The sequence below is a fragment of the Sinocyclocheilus rhinocerous genome, unplaced genomic scaffold (assembly GCF_001515625.1).
Source record: "Sinocyclocheilus rhinocerous isolate Xijiao unplaced genomic scaffold, SAMN03320098_v1.1 scaffold72, whole genome shotgun sequence".
In the NCBI taxonomy this organism is placed as follows: Eukaryota; Metazoa; Chordata; class Actinopteri; order Cypriniformes; family Cyprinidae; genus Sinocyclocheilus; species Sinocyclocheilus rhinocerous.
This window is the reverse complement of record NW_015628351.1, coordinates 2,403,287-2,422,654: the sequence shown is the minus strand read 5'-3', so window position 1 is coordinate 2,422,654 and position 19,368 is coordinate 2,403,287. Positions and strand designations below refer to the sequence as shown.

General features: G+C 35.2%; 1 protein-coding gene across 1 annotated transcript in view; it reads left to right on the top strand.

Annotated features, from left to right (window-relative positions):
* The window catches only part of LOC107737565 (rap1 GTPase-activating protein 1-like), a 65,769-nt gene extending 47,035 nt beyond the window's left edge, over positions 1-18,734 (top strand). Inside the window, exons 11-26 of the mRNA XM_016549087.1 lie at positions 984-992; positions 2,887-3,016; positions 4,683-4,838; positions 4,928-4,999; positions 5,669-5,755; positions 5,981-6,121; positions 7,427-7,570; positions 10,432-10,509; positions 13,257-13,366; positions 14,240-14,335; positions 14,740-14,859; positions 15,713-15,848; positions 16,045-16,156; positions 16,301-16,392; positions 16,662-16,709; positions 18,051-18,734. Of these exons, the coding sequence (XP_016404573.1) occupies positions 984-992; positions 2,887-3,016; positions 4,683-4,838; positions 4,928-4,999; positions 5,669-5,755; positions 5,981-6,121; positions 7,427-7,570; positions 10,432-10,509; positions 13,257-13,366; positions 14,240-14,335; positions 14,740-14,859; positions 15,713-15,848; positions 16,045-16,156; positions 16,301-16,392; positions 16,662-16,670 (1,492 nt within the window). The 3' untranslated portion in view covers positions 16,671-16,709; positions 18,051-18,734. The remainder of the gene's footprint in view (positions 1-983; positions 993-2,886; positions 3,017-4,682; positions 4,839-4,927; positions 5,000-5,668; positions 5,756-5,980; positions 6,122-7,426; positions 7,571-10,431; positions 10,510-13,256; positions 13,367-14,239; positions 14,336-14,739; positions 14,860-15,712; positions 15,849-16,044; positions 16,157-16,300; positions 16,393-16,661; positions 16,710-18,050) is intronic.
* Positions 18,735-19,368: the final 634 nt, after the last annotated feature.

Sequence of the window (19,368 nt, the reverse complement as noted above, 5' to 3'; positions counted from 1 at the left end):
AGACGCATATCCAATCGTTTGTGCGGAGAGTTGAAGCTAAAGCGCGCTCGGCAGCACATAGAGGCGCCAGTGCGATCACTTGCATTTTTTTCTAACAGTGGAAACAACTTAATACGCAGTCTAAAGGTAAGAAAGGTAAGAGTAATACATCATTCTAAACTGTAAAGGGTCTAGTTTTATTTGCACTCACAAAACGTTGTGCACGTTGTGCTTTTATAAAATAAAGAAAACAAACGCTTCAGCGGATTGCCTCTCAGACATGATCAAAATATATAGAAAGCTTTAAATTACTACTTTAAAACGATTCAAATCGAAAATAGAAACTCTTTCATTATGTAATCCTTGCATTTCTCTCTAAAGGCACATCCAATAAGGAGATGGCCAGTCATTTTTTTCATCAGCATATGGATGTCTAAAATATAAAAATAAGGAAAAGCCTAAAACAGGCCCGATTATAATTTGCGTTTTATTTTATAATTCCGTATATACAATTAAATAAGAAAACACACATTATAATGGCATATATGTAAAACTTTGTCCTATAATTGTAGCTCTTTCTGAATATCTTAAAATGTAAAGGATTTGCTGCAACGCAATTTTGTCTGATATGTGAATTATTTATTAGCCTATTTTTATTTTTTTTCCCATAAAGCAAATGCTTTAAAAACAGCTTTAAAATTACTTTATTGCATTCTAGACGCTTTTATAGTAATTTTCACTATAAATTTTACGGTTAGCTTGAATGTAAACATTGTCATGAATTCGTTGTATTCCCATTTGTAAAATAGCCAACAAATGAATTGTTGTAGGCTAACCCGATCTCATGAAAGTGCGTAGGCCTATAGCACGATTTTCTGCTTCTATTTGGTGTAATATTGCTATGCAGAAATTGACTTTGGCATGCAAAAGAAGAATTTATAATTAATGGCATGGCTGGTTCACTCGACATACGGGACACACAGGCCTATAATAACTGCTGAAAGGTTTGCGGGGCAAATCTGAGGTCAGTCTGAGCGCTCATGGTACGCACAGTGTGTACAGCCGTACACCTGCAGGCGCCACTGACTCGAACGGTTATCGTGGTAATAAACACGTAATCAGCAACCGTTCGCGTGTCAGCGCTTAATGCGCATCTCCTATATGAAAAGCATTTTAGGGGGCCCTTGGCTTTTGGGGGCCCAAGGTGGTCGCCTACCTTTGCCTAATGGGTAAGTCCGCCCCTGCTTCCTTCTCTCGACCCTACAATGGCTCCTCTGCTTAGACAACAATCAAGCCGTTGTCTTCATTTTTCTTTTATTAAAATCATGAGGCAATTGTTCCCAGAGGAGAGCTTTGATTGCATTAAGGCAGATCCTTGACCTTTAAGGCCGCAGAGAGTGAGAGGTGCCTGAGAGGTTCTTCGAGGACGCTTGCCAGCAACGCCCTTAGCGTATTAGCATGACAGCGGAGGCTGCGAGATGCGCTTGAACAGCCTCTCATCTCACGGATCGGTGTGTTTACACACTCAACCTTTCCAATGTGGGTAGCAAGAACACAGAGGCCCTTAATGGGACGTTCTCATGTCTAAAACGCACCTTATGGATCAGCCCTTAAAACTTCCGCTTGCCCTCCTTGACTCTAAATGGGAGACAATGTTTATTCATAGGAACAATTTGCATTTTCATCAAGCTAATTGCTCAAGCTCATAATGAGCCATTTAGGTTTGCTAATTTTAGAGTTTGCTTTTGTCCTCATCAAGATGTTCTTGTTTTTTGTGTGTGGGTTCGTTTCATATGGGGTTTGTTGAATGTCGGGCTTTGTGCTGTAACATAAAGCATTGTCATTATGTGTTCTTGTGATGTATGAAAGACTGAACTACTTTGTTATTTTGTTCAGTAATTGAAGTAATGATAATGCATGAAGCTTCTGTGTTGTGTTGACCTTCTATTGTACCTGAAGGGTTACTGTGTCTGCTGCCAAGGGCACAATACAAATGTTTGTTTGAAACTTTTAAGCATTTTTATATTATGCAAACAAAAACTTTTATTTTGGATGCGATTAATCGCGATTAATCGTTTTACAGCACTATTATAAATATTACTGAAATAAACTTCAAATGTTGCCTTGGCAACTAACTCAAATAAAATGTTTAAGGTTAAGTATAAAATTACTAGAACTAAAATAGAAGTAAATTAATGCTAAATAGAAATATTTAATGAAAAAACTCAAATTTATAAAAATGACAAAAGCATTTAACAAAATTACTAAAACTTAACATACAATTAAAATGAAAACTAAAAAAATTAATAATTAGTAAAATACTAATAGTATATACTAATCATATAAAAATAAATAAATAAATAATAAAAGAAAACAGTACAGAACAAGGTAAGCCACTTAAAAAATAAAGGAATTTAATTTAATTTATGTTATTCATTTAATTCATTTATTAATAATTATTTATGAAATAATTAAAAATAAAGATGTGAATAAATAACTTTTAAATGGTGTAATTAATGTTTAATGAATGTTTATATAGTGAAATCTAACAATAAATAATAAATTATTTTAAATTGACAAATAAATAGACGTGTTTAAAACCAATAGATTTTCTTATCCTTTTCGCATTTTTTAAATTAAATCGATAATTTATTCCTTACTTTTTATTTTTATGTGGCTCTCCTAGTCCTCCATAGATTGTGAGTGATTACTGAATAATATAACACAAGTTTTGTGCAGAAATAGCATTGCAAACCATTTAGCATTTTTTTTATGTAACCTTTACAAAGATATCCATATGATAAAGTTTTGCTACAAAACTAGGATTCATTGTCTTTGTGAAGGTTAATGCTAACGATATCCTTCATGTTTGACAGCAGAATCCTTGAATATGCTTTCTTCTACTAGGTTTCGTGGAGGATTGGACGTGACACATGGACAGACAGGCTCTGAATCTGTGTACCACAATTTCCACAACAAGGAGATCATGTTCCACGTGTCAACTAAGCTGCCTTTCACAGAGGGCGATTCACAGCAGGTACTCACAATGCTGTGGGTTCAGACAGTGAGAGGGTCACTCATAGCACATGTGTTTTCCCTGCTTCTAGATCCTTTAATCAATACAACTGTGGTAAGCATTAGTGGAACAAAATATAATCAGTTGTCCCTGATTATCCGTCATTGTAGATACTGTTCAGATGCAAAATAATATAACAAGCCACATAGGTATGAGCCATCTGGATTGACAGGAGGGGAGAAATCCATTCCTTAGCACTGTGGCAGATGCTGTTTTCTGCAGCCACACACTGCTGATGTGCTTGGCAGATGATTGTTGACTCATACAGTGACCTTTATTCTGCACCTTCACTAGCAGCGCTGTGTCCTCTGAGGAAGAGTGTTTTTAGAGCTCACTCCTCAGGGAATCTTCTAGATTTAGGACACATGAAGCCCGCTCCTCTCTCTCTCACTGTCATGTGCGCACACACACACTCTACAGTGATTGGAGGTTGACAGCAGATTGAGTTGGTGAACTGATGTCCATGTTTAAATGAGCGGCTGCAACCTCTGTGTTTGCCCTTGCCAGCCATCTGTTGAGACATGTTGTGAAAAACAACTTCAGCACATGGCATCATTGACACATAAATTAAACCTCAAAAAGTAATGGAATTTATCATCAGATGTCTGCCAGAAGAGCGTTTAACGACACTCATCGCAACTGTGGGTTTGTATATTACATCAAATATGTTTGGACAGGCTCATTTCATTCCTAAGCAATAAAGTGCAAGATGTTGCGCTATGATTTGTATATATTCATGTATAAAAGGCATAATATGCAATGGATATTCAGAATAAAGCACATATTCTGCATAAGTGCCTTAGTGGTTTTATATAATGGCATGATAAAAATATTAAAGATGTGAATTTTAATTAAAACAGCATTCTTTAAAGCTAATTTATTATGTCTTGTTATTCTTTAGCAGTATACACTACTGTTCAAAAGTTTGGAAATGAATACTTTTAGTCATCAAATGCACATTAAATTGACCAAAACTGACAGTAAAGACATTTATAATGTTGCAAAAGATTTATATTTCAAATCAACAGTTATTTTAAACATTTTATTTATTAAGGATCCTGAAAAAATATTAGAATGATTTCTGAAGAATCATGTGACACTGAAGACTGGAGTAATGGCTGCTGAAAATTCAGCCTTTCCACCAAAGGAATAAATTACATTAAAAAAAATAAAAAACATAAAAATTGAAAATATTTATTTTAATAATATATTAAAGTATTAAATATTTTTGATCAAATAAATGCAGCTTTAGTCATAAGAGAATTGTTTCAAAAACATAAAAATATTCTTATAGCCCCCAAAGATTTTAACTGTATGTAGGTTAATTAAACATTAATACTTGGCTTTTTATGAAACTATGGTGAACAAGTGTTTTGCATCATACATGACTATAGTTTCTATTTTAGTAGACTGCAACACTGATTTGACCAATCAGCATCCAGGACCCACTTTTTTTATTCTTCTTTGGCTTGAAAGCTGCTAATACATTTTAAATTATGCCAAAGAAATCTCACTTTAACAGCTGTATAGTATTTGAGTTTGATGAGAGTGCTACTGTTACTTAAGGAGTACTGTTACATTTAAATGAAGAATTATAAAAGTGAACTCTCTTGTTTTGTTATCACAGCTACAAAGGAAGAGGCATATAGGAAATGACATTGTGGCCATCATGTTTCAAGACGAGAACACTCCATTTGTGCCAGACATGATTGCCTCCAACTTCCTGCATGCCTACGTAGTGGTGCAAGTTGAAAATGCCTGTTCTGACAACGTCCTGTACAAGGTACATCATCACAGTATTACTGCAATCTAGCGCTTCTGTAACACCTCTCTGTGAGTCAGTAAGTGATGCATGCATTTGTCATTTTCCAGGTTTCAGTAACAGCAAGAGATGACGTCCCCTTCTTCGGACCACCCCTCCCCAACCCAGCCATTTTTAAGAAAGTGAGTTGATGAATCTAAATAAATGGAAGTGGAGTATTTATGCATTGCACTAGCAACATCAGGGTCATGGGTTCAGGTCCTAAGGAATGCACTGATGAAATATATACAGTAAATGCTCTTTAAGTGGCATTTCAGGGAAAAAAGTATCTGCTTAATACAATTGTTTTCATTTCAAATGTTTTGGGTCAGTAAGATTTTAAAGTTCTCCTATGCTCAAGGCTGCAATTATTTGATTAAAAGTACTGTAGAAACTGTAATATTGTGAAACAGTATTACATTTTAAATTTATTCCTGCGATTTCACAATTTATTGCTGTGAATTTCAGTGTCGCGTGATCCAATTTGGTGATCAAGGAACATTTATCATTATTATTTTCAATGTTAATAACAGTTGTGCTGCTTAATATTTATGTGGAGAATGTATTATTTTTTGAGAATTCTTTGGTGACTATAGAGTTCAAAAGAATGTCATTTGTTTGAAATATAATTTTTTTTATATTTTAATGCCTTTACACTTACTTTTGATCAATTTAATGGATCCCTGCTAAATAAAAGTATTCATTTATTTTTCTAAAATCTTTTAAATGGTAAAAAAAAACACAAATTTTTCTCTCCATCCATCTGTATCCCTCTCATTTGTTCTCCTTCTGCACCTTCCTGCCTCTCTCAGGGCCCAGAGTTTCGTGAATTCTTGCTTACCAAGCTGATCAATGCTGAATACGCTTGTTACAAAGCTGAAAAATTTGCCAAATTAGAGGTGAGTGTCATTAAGTTGTCAGAAATCAGTGCTCATATGCAATACCAAGGTTATGGTTTTAAATGCAATGTATTAATAAAATGTATTTTATGATATATGTGACTAACAAATGCATACATGTAATGTAAATGTCCTAAAATAAATTCACAAGCCTCATCTAGCATTAATTTAGTATGTTCAAATGTACTCTATGTATGTCTAAATACAAGTACGCTGTATCACCAGGAGCGTACCCGGTCTGCTCTGCTGGAGACGCTGTACGAGGAGCTGCACATCAACAGTCAGGCATTGATGGGGCTGGGAGGAGAGGAGGACAAACTGGAGAATGGAGGAGGAGGGGGAGGGGGCTTCTTTGAGTCTTTCAAGGTAATCCACAAGGACACAGGGCTCTGGGGTCTCTGTGAGGGCACTTACATCCAGAATAGAGGGGGATGGGGATGTTTGTGAAGCATTGCTGTGGCTTGTGTGTGAATGCTGGACGGGGTGGATTTGGTTTGTGGTCATAAATCTTTTCCTGACATGAGATGAGTCGTTCATTCAGAGCAGTGTTATTTTACTGTCTTTATATACTATCATATTTGTATAATAATATAATCATTTTGATAATATTTTGAAATAGAAAGATTGAAATAATTTAGAAACTAGCTGAAATAAAATAAGCTTAAGTTTTTTATATTTTATGTCAGTTAACAATTTTATGGTTTTCGTTAGTGATAATAACTCTGGTTCAGACTAGTCTTTTTTTTATCTTGCTGCTGTTATACTTTATGAACGGTAGCATATTTTTCTCTCGGGATTTAGATAGCGGTGTCTTTATGACTCCAGCTGTCAAGTGATGTAACCGATGCTACCTAAATTAAATTACTCATTACCATAATTAACACTAATTATATCCTATTAGCACATTGTCGAGCATGGATTCACTCATGAGATTTATCTTATGCTCTACAGTGTTTTGCTTCCTGAAATACTTTGTAAATTAATCAGTAGTACATGATTAATCATACACAACACAAATATTTCTCTGTAATGTGCAGCATTATGCCCGACGAGTATATCGAGGTTATTTTTCAAGTAGACTGAATTTTCCATAGCAATAATTCATTACTGACAGAACGTTTGTATGTGCGTGGCAGCCGGGTTTATAATTGAAGGTGTTCAGTGGTGTTCACGCATTGATTGTGGTCATCCAGAAATGAAAAATCAATCAGACTTCTCATAAATCATTTTCATTATCTGTCTTTTAACCTATTATATTTGCTTCCGCAACCACTTATTCACACAGTTTTCATCAGCAGCTGTCAATAGCCGAACTCATTAGCATAGACACAGCTCATCTGTGGTTGTGGCATTCTGGGATTGTCCCATGAAATCGGGCAGCACTTTAGTGGGTGATGTTTAATCAATATCCATTAACACTCTCAAGCGATTCTGCCCTCTATTGGTTGCAAGCTTCAATCGTGAGTAGCCAAGCTCTCTGCTAGCTTCATATCATCTGTCCTCCCTCTGCCCACTTGCTTTTTTCTTTAACGAACAAAACTGCACTCTTCGCTCAGGTGTTGCTCAGGTCGTTTTAACTACTTGATTCATTGGCTTCAGACCCACTCCACTGGCCCTCGCTAACCTGCCGCTGCTCACCGTGTCTCCTCCTCATCTCTCTCTGTGCTATAGCGGGTGATCCGCAGCAGGAGCCAATCTCTGGACACCATGGGCCACAATATCAGGAAGCACACAGTCTCCAATAGTCACAGTGGCAGTTTCACCCACAACAACAACAACTACCACTCACCAGAGACCCCCAAACCCCCTGGGATAGTAAGTAACCCCCCCGCCCTACTGGCTTTCCAATGGGCCAAACTATGCTAGTCCCCTCACTTCCCTCCACTATGAGGTAAAAAGCCAGTCCTGGTTACACATACTTCACTAATTCCTGACTACACTGAAAGTTAAGCACACGCACAGATCCTCTGAGTTGCCAAACTGAGAACAAAACAACACAACGAAGATAAAATAATTCATGATTAATCAACCAACTTCGATTTAATTAATATTTTTCCTCATGCACCAGTCCCTTAACATTTCTTTCCTCATTCCCATCATGCTTTTTGTCTGTCATCTCTGCAGCCACTGATCTTATTCACTGGACCTTTTACAGTTGACCTCTGGAACGTTTCTTGAAAGGGTCACTTAAATGCACTGGTCTTGCTCTACAGTCAGGATTTCCTGAGTTAAAAGGGTCAATGACATGAAGTTCCTATCTATTAGTTTATTCTAAACTACATTAGAAATGTAATTAATAGATTCATTGACTTCAATGCATCTCTTCTATTTTAAGCCTGTTTATAATTTCTGTATTAAAATATATTTTGATATTTTTTAGAATTAAAAAATAGAAATTAAGGGAAAAAACCTTAGGTAATTTGGCATGCATATATATTTTAATATAGGTTTTCTTTTTACAGTTTGATGTACTGAGACATATATATATATTTGATTATATAATTTGTAATATTCTTTTAAAAATAGTACTACCTTGAAAAATATATTTAAAAACCTTTTTGAAAATAATGATGGTTGCATGGCATTTGTCACTTGACATTTTTTCAGGCAATTTTATTTAGAAAATTATATTAAACTTTTTCAAATCCATCCATCAGAACTTGACGTATGTTTTAAACTAGATTTTTTAAAACTGTTTTCTTTTCTTTTTTTTTTATTGCAGACACTTTTACCGTATAAATATGTAATTGACCCAAAAGCATGTTATATGAATTTGCGCTTTCCCCCGAGAAGACTGTTATTCTTTTAACCCCCGTTATAATCACAGGAGGTGCGTGTCTTGGTTATGGTGAAGATACGGTCCTCTGAGGGGTGTATGACATAAAGTAGTCTGGAATGTGTTGCATGTTGCTCATGAGGGAATGAAATGCTGTCAGATCTACAAGGGATCATGTGAGACATTATTTTGTTATTTTCCTTGCAATGTCTCTCAGGAATGAATATTATCTGATTTTGAAGTAGGATAAGGCGACCTGCAGCAGTGTTAGTATAAAGATGGTTGTGAATGTTTTGACCTTACCACATCCCCCACAGGATCAGACACACATCAGCACCGCATAAGAACCTGCTGGGAGAATTACATATTTATGTGTGTGCATGTTGAATGGATTCTGCTGCGCTTATGTTTTAATATGCAGGTGTCCTGTTGGTAAGTATAATGCTTGCACAGCTTAAGTGCAGAGACAGCGTTGTCCGGCCAGCTAGCTCTTGCTCCATCAAGCGTAGTGGCTCTTATGGTGCTGCTTCTTGCCCTGGGGACTAGAGCCATGCTAAGTCATGCCAGCTCCCCTCGTGAGCACAACTCATATGAGTCGAGTGAAATCCCACTTTCCCCACAGGGACTCGCACTGGAACAGACTTCAGAGTTACTGAGCCATGCCTCTGTCACAGTTAATGTTTCTGTTATTTATAACGCTATCATATGCCATGTCAGTCAAATGGCCTTCACACAGGTTATGCAATGGAGAATAAAGACCAAAATTTTAGTACAGCTAATATTTTAATATTGGGAATTTAATCCCAAAGGTTACAGGCGAAAATTAGAAACGGTGTATTGATTCATCCCCTTATGGTGATTAAGTCAGAACAACCAGGGCCATTGAAAGTGATGGGGGGCCCCACTAAGGTCCTCTGTGACAGTGGTTATCAACTGGTTTTGCTGCAGGACCCAGTACATTGCATGTCAAGTGACAACTCAACACTTACGAAAATCATTTATCATAAACAAGTAAATAAAAACATAGTCAGATTTACATTGAAACTTGCATAGGTCCAACAATATGCCAAATTAGTAACATAAGCTGGATTGTAAAATGAACAGTTTTGTAAATTCTGTTTTTTATTTTAATATTTACATTTTTGTTGTATTTTATTTTAGTTTTAATTTTATTGTAAATAAAAACATCCATAAAGCCAGATTGAAACTGTAAAGTGCTTAGGTCCAACAATATGCAAAATAACAAACTGGATAGTAAAATTGAAAGTTTTGTAATTTTATTTTATTTTATTTTAGCATTTTAGCATTTTTCCACTTCTATGTGGGACCCTGATATGATAAAATTCTAATTTTTATAAATTTTGTATCTTATTTTAGCATTTTTCCACTTCCATGTGGGACACTGATATGAAAATGCATTGGCTTCAACAGGCCAATCCATTTTTATATCACGACCCACCAGTTGAGAGCCACTGATCTATGATATAACTGAGTATGCATAGTTTGCATTTTTGCAAGTTCAACATAACACCTAAATAATGCATAAATGTTTATTTAACGGCATAATATATATGAACTTCCTTGTCTGACTAACCTGACTAACTGTTAAACTGTGTTCAAATGTCAACTGTCCCAATGTCACCAATTGTGTGCTATGTGCTCCTACTTCAGCTTTCTTGTCCTTCACAGGTCCCCGTACCTGCTGAGGTTCCTCCGGCCCTTTTTTCTTTGTGTGGCTACTCTGTTGTGTTCATGACAGCTTTTTTCTTGCTGTTCATGCTTTGATGACTGTCTCTCCTGCAGATGTTTGTAGGCTATTTTGTTTGTATAACACATAACCTGCTGCATGGACTCATGATTTCTCTCGTTCTCTCTCTCTTTCTCTGTGGGATCTGTGCAGTCATTGCTTGTCCCAGGCAAAAGTCCCAGTAAATATGGACGGCGTGGCAGTGCCATAGGAATAGGAACCATAGAAGAGGTTCATGTATAACTCTCACTCCTCTCTCATATGCATCATTTGTTCTCACCGCATGACTTTTACAACATACAGCTGCAGTTACAGTCAGCTAAAGTCCTTTTTTCAATGCACTGATCATAATATAATATTAGATTATGGAAATTCATAGTAAGGGCCAGTGTTGGGGGTAACGCATTACAAGTAACGCGAGTTACGTAATCAGATTACTTTTTTCAAGTAATTAGTAAAGTAACGCATTACTTTTTAATTTACAAGAGAATATCTGAGTTACTTTTTTGTTGAGAAATCAGATATTACTGTAGTTCTAAAATAAATATGAATATGCATTAATTAATCTCACTCACAAAAAAAAAAAACACAGATTCAGTATTCCTCAAAATGAATAAAAATAATGCAACTCAGAATATGACGCAAACCTGCCATTATTAAATGTTAAACAACACAAATATCCTTTAAGTATTTAATCCCATTCTATTAACCAATGTCTTTGCTTCTGACCTGACCTGATACTAATAAGCAAAAATTACTCTAGACAAACATTTGTGTGTCTTTTTTTATTGCTGAAGTGTGTTGAAATTTCTTCTTCTGCATTCTACTGTACAGACGTAAATTTACTTTCCCTTCAGCCTGAGGCTTATTCATTTCACTTTTGGTGTGAAAAGGCTTTTATATTTGCCAAAAATAGAACTTTTTTATTTTAAAAACAAACAAGCAAGCCCTGTCCAGATTTAAAAAGTAGTGCAAAAGTAACGTAACGCATTACTTTCCATAAAAAGTAACTAAGTAACATAATTAGTTACTTTTTTATGGAGTAACGCAATATTGTAATGCATTACTTTTAAAAGTAACTTTCCCCAACACTGGTAAGGGCTGATGCCATATTTCATTTTACACAAATAAAAACGAGGCTGAGAAATGGATGTGCATCCAGTTTAATTTGTTTCACTTTCTTTAAGTTTTGCTTAAAATTTTTAGAAATGAGGTTTGTCCACTGGAAATTGTTTGGAAATACACATATTTTTAATGTTTTGTTAACAGAATGATTGCCACCAGTGTATAATAATACACCCACTTAACAAACTATGTTTATTCCAGGGTTATTATAGTTAACTACAACTAAATGCATAAAATGGCTTTCATTAATTAAAATAAATAAATAAATAAAAATGTCATTTAGTTTCAAATTTCAATTAACAACTGATATACTAAAATAACTAAAACTAAACTAAAAATGAATAAAAACGATCTACATATTTTTAAAACAAAAGCTAATAAAAAGACAAAACAACAAAATTACTAAAACATACATGAAATGTAAAAATAAAAAACTAAATTAACATTGGTCTATTCTTCACAGCAATGTTTTTAATTGTTGTCAATTAAATATGGCATTTTAACCTGAATACATTAACAAGTCTACATCTAACATTCTAATTTCTGTTTTATTTCATTTTTTACATTGTATTTTTAAATAAAAAATGTTTGCAATAATAAAGTGTGGCCGATAACCGATAAATTATTTTGCCTAAATAAATACAACTAATAATACATTTTAAAAAACTAAAACTAAAATCAATCATTTTAAAAGCTAAAGTGAATTTAGGCACCACAAAATTATAATGTGCTGCATGAAAAATGGATATTCATTTTGAGATTTTGAGATTCATTTAGCCAAGTATTACATTTAAAGTGTTACGTTTTTATTAATTCATAAATTATTAGTATTTTGCAAAGATGAACTTTAAATGAGCTTTACATGATAGCGAAGTTCAACTGTAAAAGCAGAGGAAATGGGCATGCACAATTAAATATCCAATATCGGCCAATAACAATAAAATATCTTTAATATTGGCCAATAACTGATATGAAACATATATATTGTGCATCCATCATTTTATTCATGCCATACTATCCAGTCTTACTAAACAGGCCATATTCCTATTGAATATAAGCCACTTTGACAGTAAGCATTGTTTAGTTAGAGTCATATTGCACACTTTTATATCCTCTACCACAGTTCTTTTAAATGACCCATGTACATCTATGTAGATTCATCAACTTTCAGCAGCATTGTTTCAGTGTTTAATGTTCATGGTGAAAAGTCACAGATTTCATCATAGCTCCCCTTCCAGCATCACTTCCTGCATGTAATGCATAGCTCTGCTACGTTTTTAATGTCCAACTTCACTTCTTGTTGTGTAGTATGTACTGTTTGGTGTATTTCTATCCCCTCGTCTGATAATTGTACACTCTTTGCGAGCTAATAGCATAGAAACACAAAGGAAAAAGGCAACAGAGAGTCTTTCCGAAGCCTTTGAAGCCATTTCAGATAAAAGCCTTTTTGAAGGCCTTTTATTTGAAGTCATAAAGCAGTAGCTGTAAAATCCCAGCGCTCAGGCTTGAAGAGAACAAAGTGTCCCCAGCGAGAGCACAGCCGCCCAGTGAAGCTCAGGAGATCCTGCTCCCATCTTTCATCTCTCAGTTCAGACCGAAACCCTCAAGCGCACACTTCACATCCACCCTGCCAGTCAAGCTATGAAACAGTGTCTTTTGTTCTCAAAAAGACTGGAGCACGCCACAGATATAAGAAATAATAGACTACAATTGCAAGTGGTATAGCATAGACCTGGCCTATAGAGGATGTATTATCCTTAAAGTTTCCTTTGAGACCACATGGTGACCATCACAGTGTGAAGGTGTTTCTTTATGAATCCTTGGCTCACTGACCTTCTTGTTCTCTCCTACAGTCTTTGATCATTCCTGGAAAAAGCCCAACTAGGAAAAAGTCAGGACCTTTCAGCTCTCGACGTAGCAGTGCTATCGGCATCGAGAACATCCAGGAGGTCCAGGAGAAGAGGTAAGAGGAGGAGGAAACTTCAGAAGCTGCAATTGTGAAGCATGACAATTTCAACGTCACAGATCCGGGCAAGATTTTCTGTGAAATTCATATATGCACTACAATTGAAAAGTTTGGGCTCAGAAATGTTTAATTTTATTTATTTATTTCATTTATTTTTTTATTATCATCTATTATTATTTATTATCATTTTTTTATTATCATTTCATTTATTTATTGTATTATCACAGTTAAAAAATATTAAGCAGCTCACCTGCTTTCAACATTGATAATAAGAAATGTTTCTTGAGCAGCAAATCAAATCATAAGCCTGGAGTGATGACTGCTCAAATTCAGCTTTGCCATCACAGAAATAAATTAAATTTCAAAATATATTAAAATAGTTATAATATTTCACAATAATCCTTTTTTTACTGTTTTTTTTTATATAGGAATATTCCTATATAAAACCGTTAAGTAGTAATAATAATTGAATATATTACTGTTTTGATCAAATAAATGCAGCCTTAGTGAGTATATGATTCTTTAAAAAACATTTAAAATCAAATCAAATAAAAATAAATCCAAACTTTTGAATGGTAGAGTATGTGTGCGTGTTTGAGAAAGAGCAGGGCTCAACAACAGCAATCACATTATGGCTCGGGCCAGTTTGAGAGAGATATTGTTAGTAATAATAGTATTGTTAATAATAATAGTAATGTTAGTACTGACGGAATGGTTATATCCCAAAAATCTTACATTTATTGATCATGCACTGTACATGCAAAAATAATACAATACTTAATATAAAATAAAAGAGTTATAGGCACAACATAAAGTGTAATATTACACTGAACTTGACACTCCTTTTGTGTGTTTATGTGTTTGGTGAAGAATTGCCGCTCTGTTGTCAGAGGACAGGACAGTGCTCTGTCTCTCTCTACCCAGCGTCACTCTCAAGAATGGGAGGCTCATCGTGGATCCCTCCAAGTATAAATGCCACCATAGAATGACACCTCTATAACCATAGAGTAGCTGCTTTCCTTACCTGGCCATAGCAATGCATCTGAAATGCTATGAATTATGGCCTTTAGCACATTATTAAACTGGTCACACATGTAAAATCAGCATGCTAACTGATTGGTGGTCTGCTAATTTTTCAGCCAATCAATGTCTGTTTTACTGATTTTGCATGAGCTGGCCTTTGTCATATGTGCTGTAGTACTTACAGGCCCTTTGAATTGTGTTTCTCCGAATTCATGTGTTTCAGTATAGTGATGTGAATCGGCATGCACTGTTGTATCTAACCTAACCTAACCTTTGACATGTAGCGTTTCAAACACAATGCTTATGCTGCCCTCTGATGGTGAAAGTGTGTGTGTATGTGTGTGTAGCAGTAGAGAGTGCTCCCCCAGCACACAGAAGACTCCTGACAGTGGCCACGCCTCCCAGGACCCCAAGTCTGAAAACTCCTCCAATCAGAGCTCTCCTGAGGTCCTCATCACCAAGAACAGGTAAAGTGAAAAGCATTACCCTGAGTGATGATTGATTTGATTTGTTCACATATTTCAGTGAGCCTTAAACCTTGTGCTTTTATGTCTCAAGGGTTGATTTCAATGTTTTATGTTAAAATTTGTTTAAATTGACAATTTCTACTATATATCTTCTATTATAATATTGATATAGTTAAATAGTTAAATAAACATCTTTTATTTTAATAAACATTTCATATTTCATTTTAATACTTCAAATGTTGTGTGAGAATGATGTAAACACTGATTTATTTTTGAAAATTGAAATTGCCAGTACTGATGGATTGGTTATGTTCCAAAAATCTTACATGTAGTGAGTGATCATGCAAAGCAGTACTTTGTGTGTGTACTAAATGTGTGTGTGTGTGTGTGTGTGTGTGTGTGTGTATGTGTGTGTGTGTGTGTGTGTGTATAAAATCTCTATAGATAATCTAAAAATTCCGTACTTGCTTATTAAGGAGACACCTGTGTTAATGAAGAGCAAGTTTGAGATGATAAATAAAAAGGTAGAATTTTTTATGCTGTGCTGTGTCCAAAAAGTTTTTTAATTGTACAAAACGTGGAGAAAAAAAATAAAAATTTAATTACAATCACTTCCTTAATTTGAGATGTGGTGAAAATGACATGATAATGAATTTGCTGGAAAAAAAAATGTTCACTGCTGAACATTGTCAGTTTTTGCTCATATTTGGTGCTTGATAGGGTTTGCTACTGAACCCTGGATGTGTGTTTTGGTGGATGCAAGCGATCTGACAACAAGAACTATGGGAGTTTCTTGCTTGTTACAGGGAAAGGCATTAAGAACATGTTTTTGTATGTATGTATGTGTGTGTAGCTCAAGCATGTACTGCCAGGCTCCCTCCATTCCTGAGGCTCATGACCTGTCCCGCTCCTCCTCTAACGCCAGCAGCTTTGCTAGTGTGGTAGAGGAGAATGAAACAGAGGCCACAGAGGACTATGACACCGGCATGGTGAGAACAGCACATTTATCGTAAACACATTCAAGTAATGAACATCTCTAGAAACTACATAGTCCTTGCATGCAAACTGTCTTTGGCACAAACATGTTCACAGTAGAGACTACCATTTAAAAAAAACACTAAGACAGACTTCATATGTTTTGTCAGTATGTCTGCTAGAGCAATTTGTTGTATTTGTCCCATTCAGGAGAGTCTGTCATCAGCTGATACTCCTCATAAACGAGACTCGTTAACTTACAGCACATGGCTGGAGGACAACATGAGCACTGCCAGTACAACCAGCAGAGGGAGCTCTCCTGGTGAGAGAAACAAGCTGTACAAAATAGTTTCACTCACACCCTTAACATATTTATAAAAATAAAACATCTTTGGTGTATCTTTGTGTAGTAGTGTAGATTATGTTTGTGTTTTTATCTATTAAATAAATGTTCTTATGTTTCCAGCCGGGAAAACAGATGGTGGAAAGAGCCAGGAGCAGAACCGTACAGACATCCGCATTAAACTTGAGCGACCGCATGACCACAAGTCTACATCTGTGAGTCTTACTAGCCTAGTCTAAACATAGTGAATTTAATAGTATTTGCTTTAGTGTAAAGATACAGCAACTGTTAATAGCCTTTGTTTTGTTTGTTTTTTCAAAAACATTAAAAAATCTTATCAACTCCAAACTTTCGAACAGCAGTGTATGTATTATACACACAGTTTGCACATAAAGGATGTCAGCTTCATTAGTCAGTTATTGGGTGAGTGTGTCCCTTTATTTCTGTCTGTTGTAACTCTGTTACTGCGTGTGCATCTGTGCAGAACTGCTAGCCCCTCCTGATTGATTGCCTCATGGACGTCCATCAACAGGTTAGATGTACTGTATCATGACTGAATTAGTTTTCTTTCATCAACTGAAAATGTAAACTCATAATCTAGTCTTTTGTATAGCCTATATTAAATATTAAAGGTGCAGTAGGAGATCTTGGAAAATGCTAACTTTAGCCTGATAGCACTGAAAGCGAATGTCCCACCCTCCCTGCAATCGCCGTCCAAAGCCACGCCCCCTGAACGCATATACGCTCACAGACCAGAATACCAGAGACAACAATACTACAATAGGCTACATCAGTGGTTCCCAATTCCAGCCTATGTTCCGAAATGAAGTAAACTTAAACGGATTACCGAGCGTTTTGATTGGACGCACATTTCATGGTCCTACGCCTTCCACAGAATATATAAATACAGATAAATACATTTAGACCACTTAACACAAAACTGATTGCTATCGGAATGTGAAGAGACTTTCAACCAGCATAACAAAAAATGTTTCTGAAGACAATCACCTATTGCACCTTTAAGACACTCTTTTAAAGTTCTGCAAGTATATGACCAGTGCATTAAAGTGGTACATATTTTGGATCATTTGCATATGAAGCATGCTATTTTTTTAAGGCTGAATGAAAGAATACATTTCGGAAAACTTACAAAAGATAGACCACATAATTATTTTCTACTTAAATGATGGAAAACATTTTGAGATATTGTTAGTGTTTTCAAAATTTGAAATGATGAATAATTTTTGGTAAATGCAACCTCTGTCTCAGTACCTGAACATTTCAAATGTATTGTGTTTTGCTCGGCAGCCCATAATGTTTTTGTAAGTCAGCTTTTTTTTTTAAAGAAATTAATACTTTTATTCAGCAATGATGCAGTAAATTGATCCAAAGTGATAGTTAAGACATTTATAATGTTCCAAAAGATTTCTATTTAAAATTAATGCTTAGATGTTCTGTCAAAAATGTATCAACTTGAACTTCTCCACAAAAATATTAAGCAGTATTATTATTCAACATTGATAGTGTTTCTTGAGCACCCAATCAGCATATTAAAAGGATTTCTGAAGGATCATGTGACATTGAAGACTGGAGTGTGCCAACACAGGATTAAATTACATTTTTAAATATATTCAAATAGAAACTGTTGTAATTCTAATAATATTTCACAATATTACTGTATTTTTGACCAAATAAATGCAGCCTTGGTGAGCATAAAATACATACAAAATGCTAATTTTCATTGATAATGTATGTAATTAGTTTATGCAGTGCATGTGACAACTCTTGTACATTTTTAACTTGTTGTTCATGCTACAAGTTAAATCATGTGTCAGTGACCTGATTATTGTTCCAAACCTTATTGTCCAAACAGCATTTCCATTAGAAACACCTTAGAGAGAAAAGGAGAACTGGAGTTTATGCCGTTACTTGATGAAGAAGAGGATGATGACCACAGTTGGCTGCAGAAGTGACAACATGTACATGCCCCAGCACCACAATCATGTGACCATACCTCCATCAGGACACTCACTTCCCTTGCAGACTTGACCAGAAACAGGAAAGAGTTGGTTACAAGCAGCCAGAGACTGTGGATTGGCCCTATCCCCTTGTGAGTACATCAGTAAATGAATGAGAACCTCCTCTGTAGCGCCATCTACTGACACACCACTGTGCTGATGAGTGGCTAAACTAGCAGGTTATTTGAGGTCCTAACACTGTGCTAAAATTCAGTTCTGTGAAGTTTGTCTCCTAAAGAACATTTCATCTGCTTGCACGACGAAAGCTTTTTAGCCCTGTCCCAAATGGTGGACTCTGCAACAGGGATAGAGCATTCTGAAACCTAAAATGACAAATGGGAGGCGCTACGGTCTCGAGGACTTCACTGCAAGTACAGTACACATCTAATGCGCTATTTAGGACAGGGCCATAGAGACCAAACCATGTCTCATATTCTGATATTGATGTTCTGTCGTTCAGATTTCAGGTGTGAAAACACTTGATCTGATGTTCATTGTAGCTGTGCAATACATTATTTAAGAGTAACATCACTCCAAAAGTTCAAAGAAAAAAAAAAAAGATATTTTTTATCAACGATTTATATTTTAGTTCAGTTAAAATGCATAGTGATGCACCGATATAAAAAAAATATAGCATTACCGATAAGCTGCTAATAATTTCGTGTTATGGCCGATATTAAAATTCTATACTATTTTGTAAAGAAATAACAAACATAAATTAACTTTTTTAAATGCTACAAGTGAATTAAGGTATCACAGCATTATAATACACAGTATGAAAATTGATATTTATTTTGAAATTTGTTAAATATTACATTTAACAGTGTTACATTTTTAGTGTTAAAAAAAAAGCACGAACAATTATATATCCAATATCAGTCAGTACTGATGAATTAAGACATTTCTAATATCAGCCAATAACTGATATGGTATTGATACTGTATACTGTGCATCCCTAGCTTTATACTGTATATATGTAAATTAGGGGTGTAACGGTACACAAACATGACCTTTCGGTATGTACCCCGTTTTTGACGTCACGTTTCAGTATGGTTTTGGTACAGCAGGAGGAAAAAACTAAACATAAAATTGCTTTTTTATTACTAAACCGTGATTTACTGAACAAATTGTTCTTTAAATAAATTACTTTAATTTAATTTTATTTATTTTAAA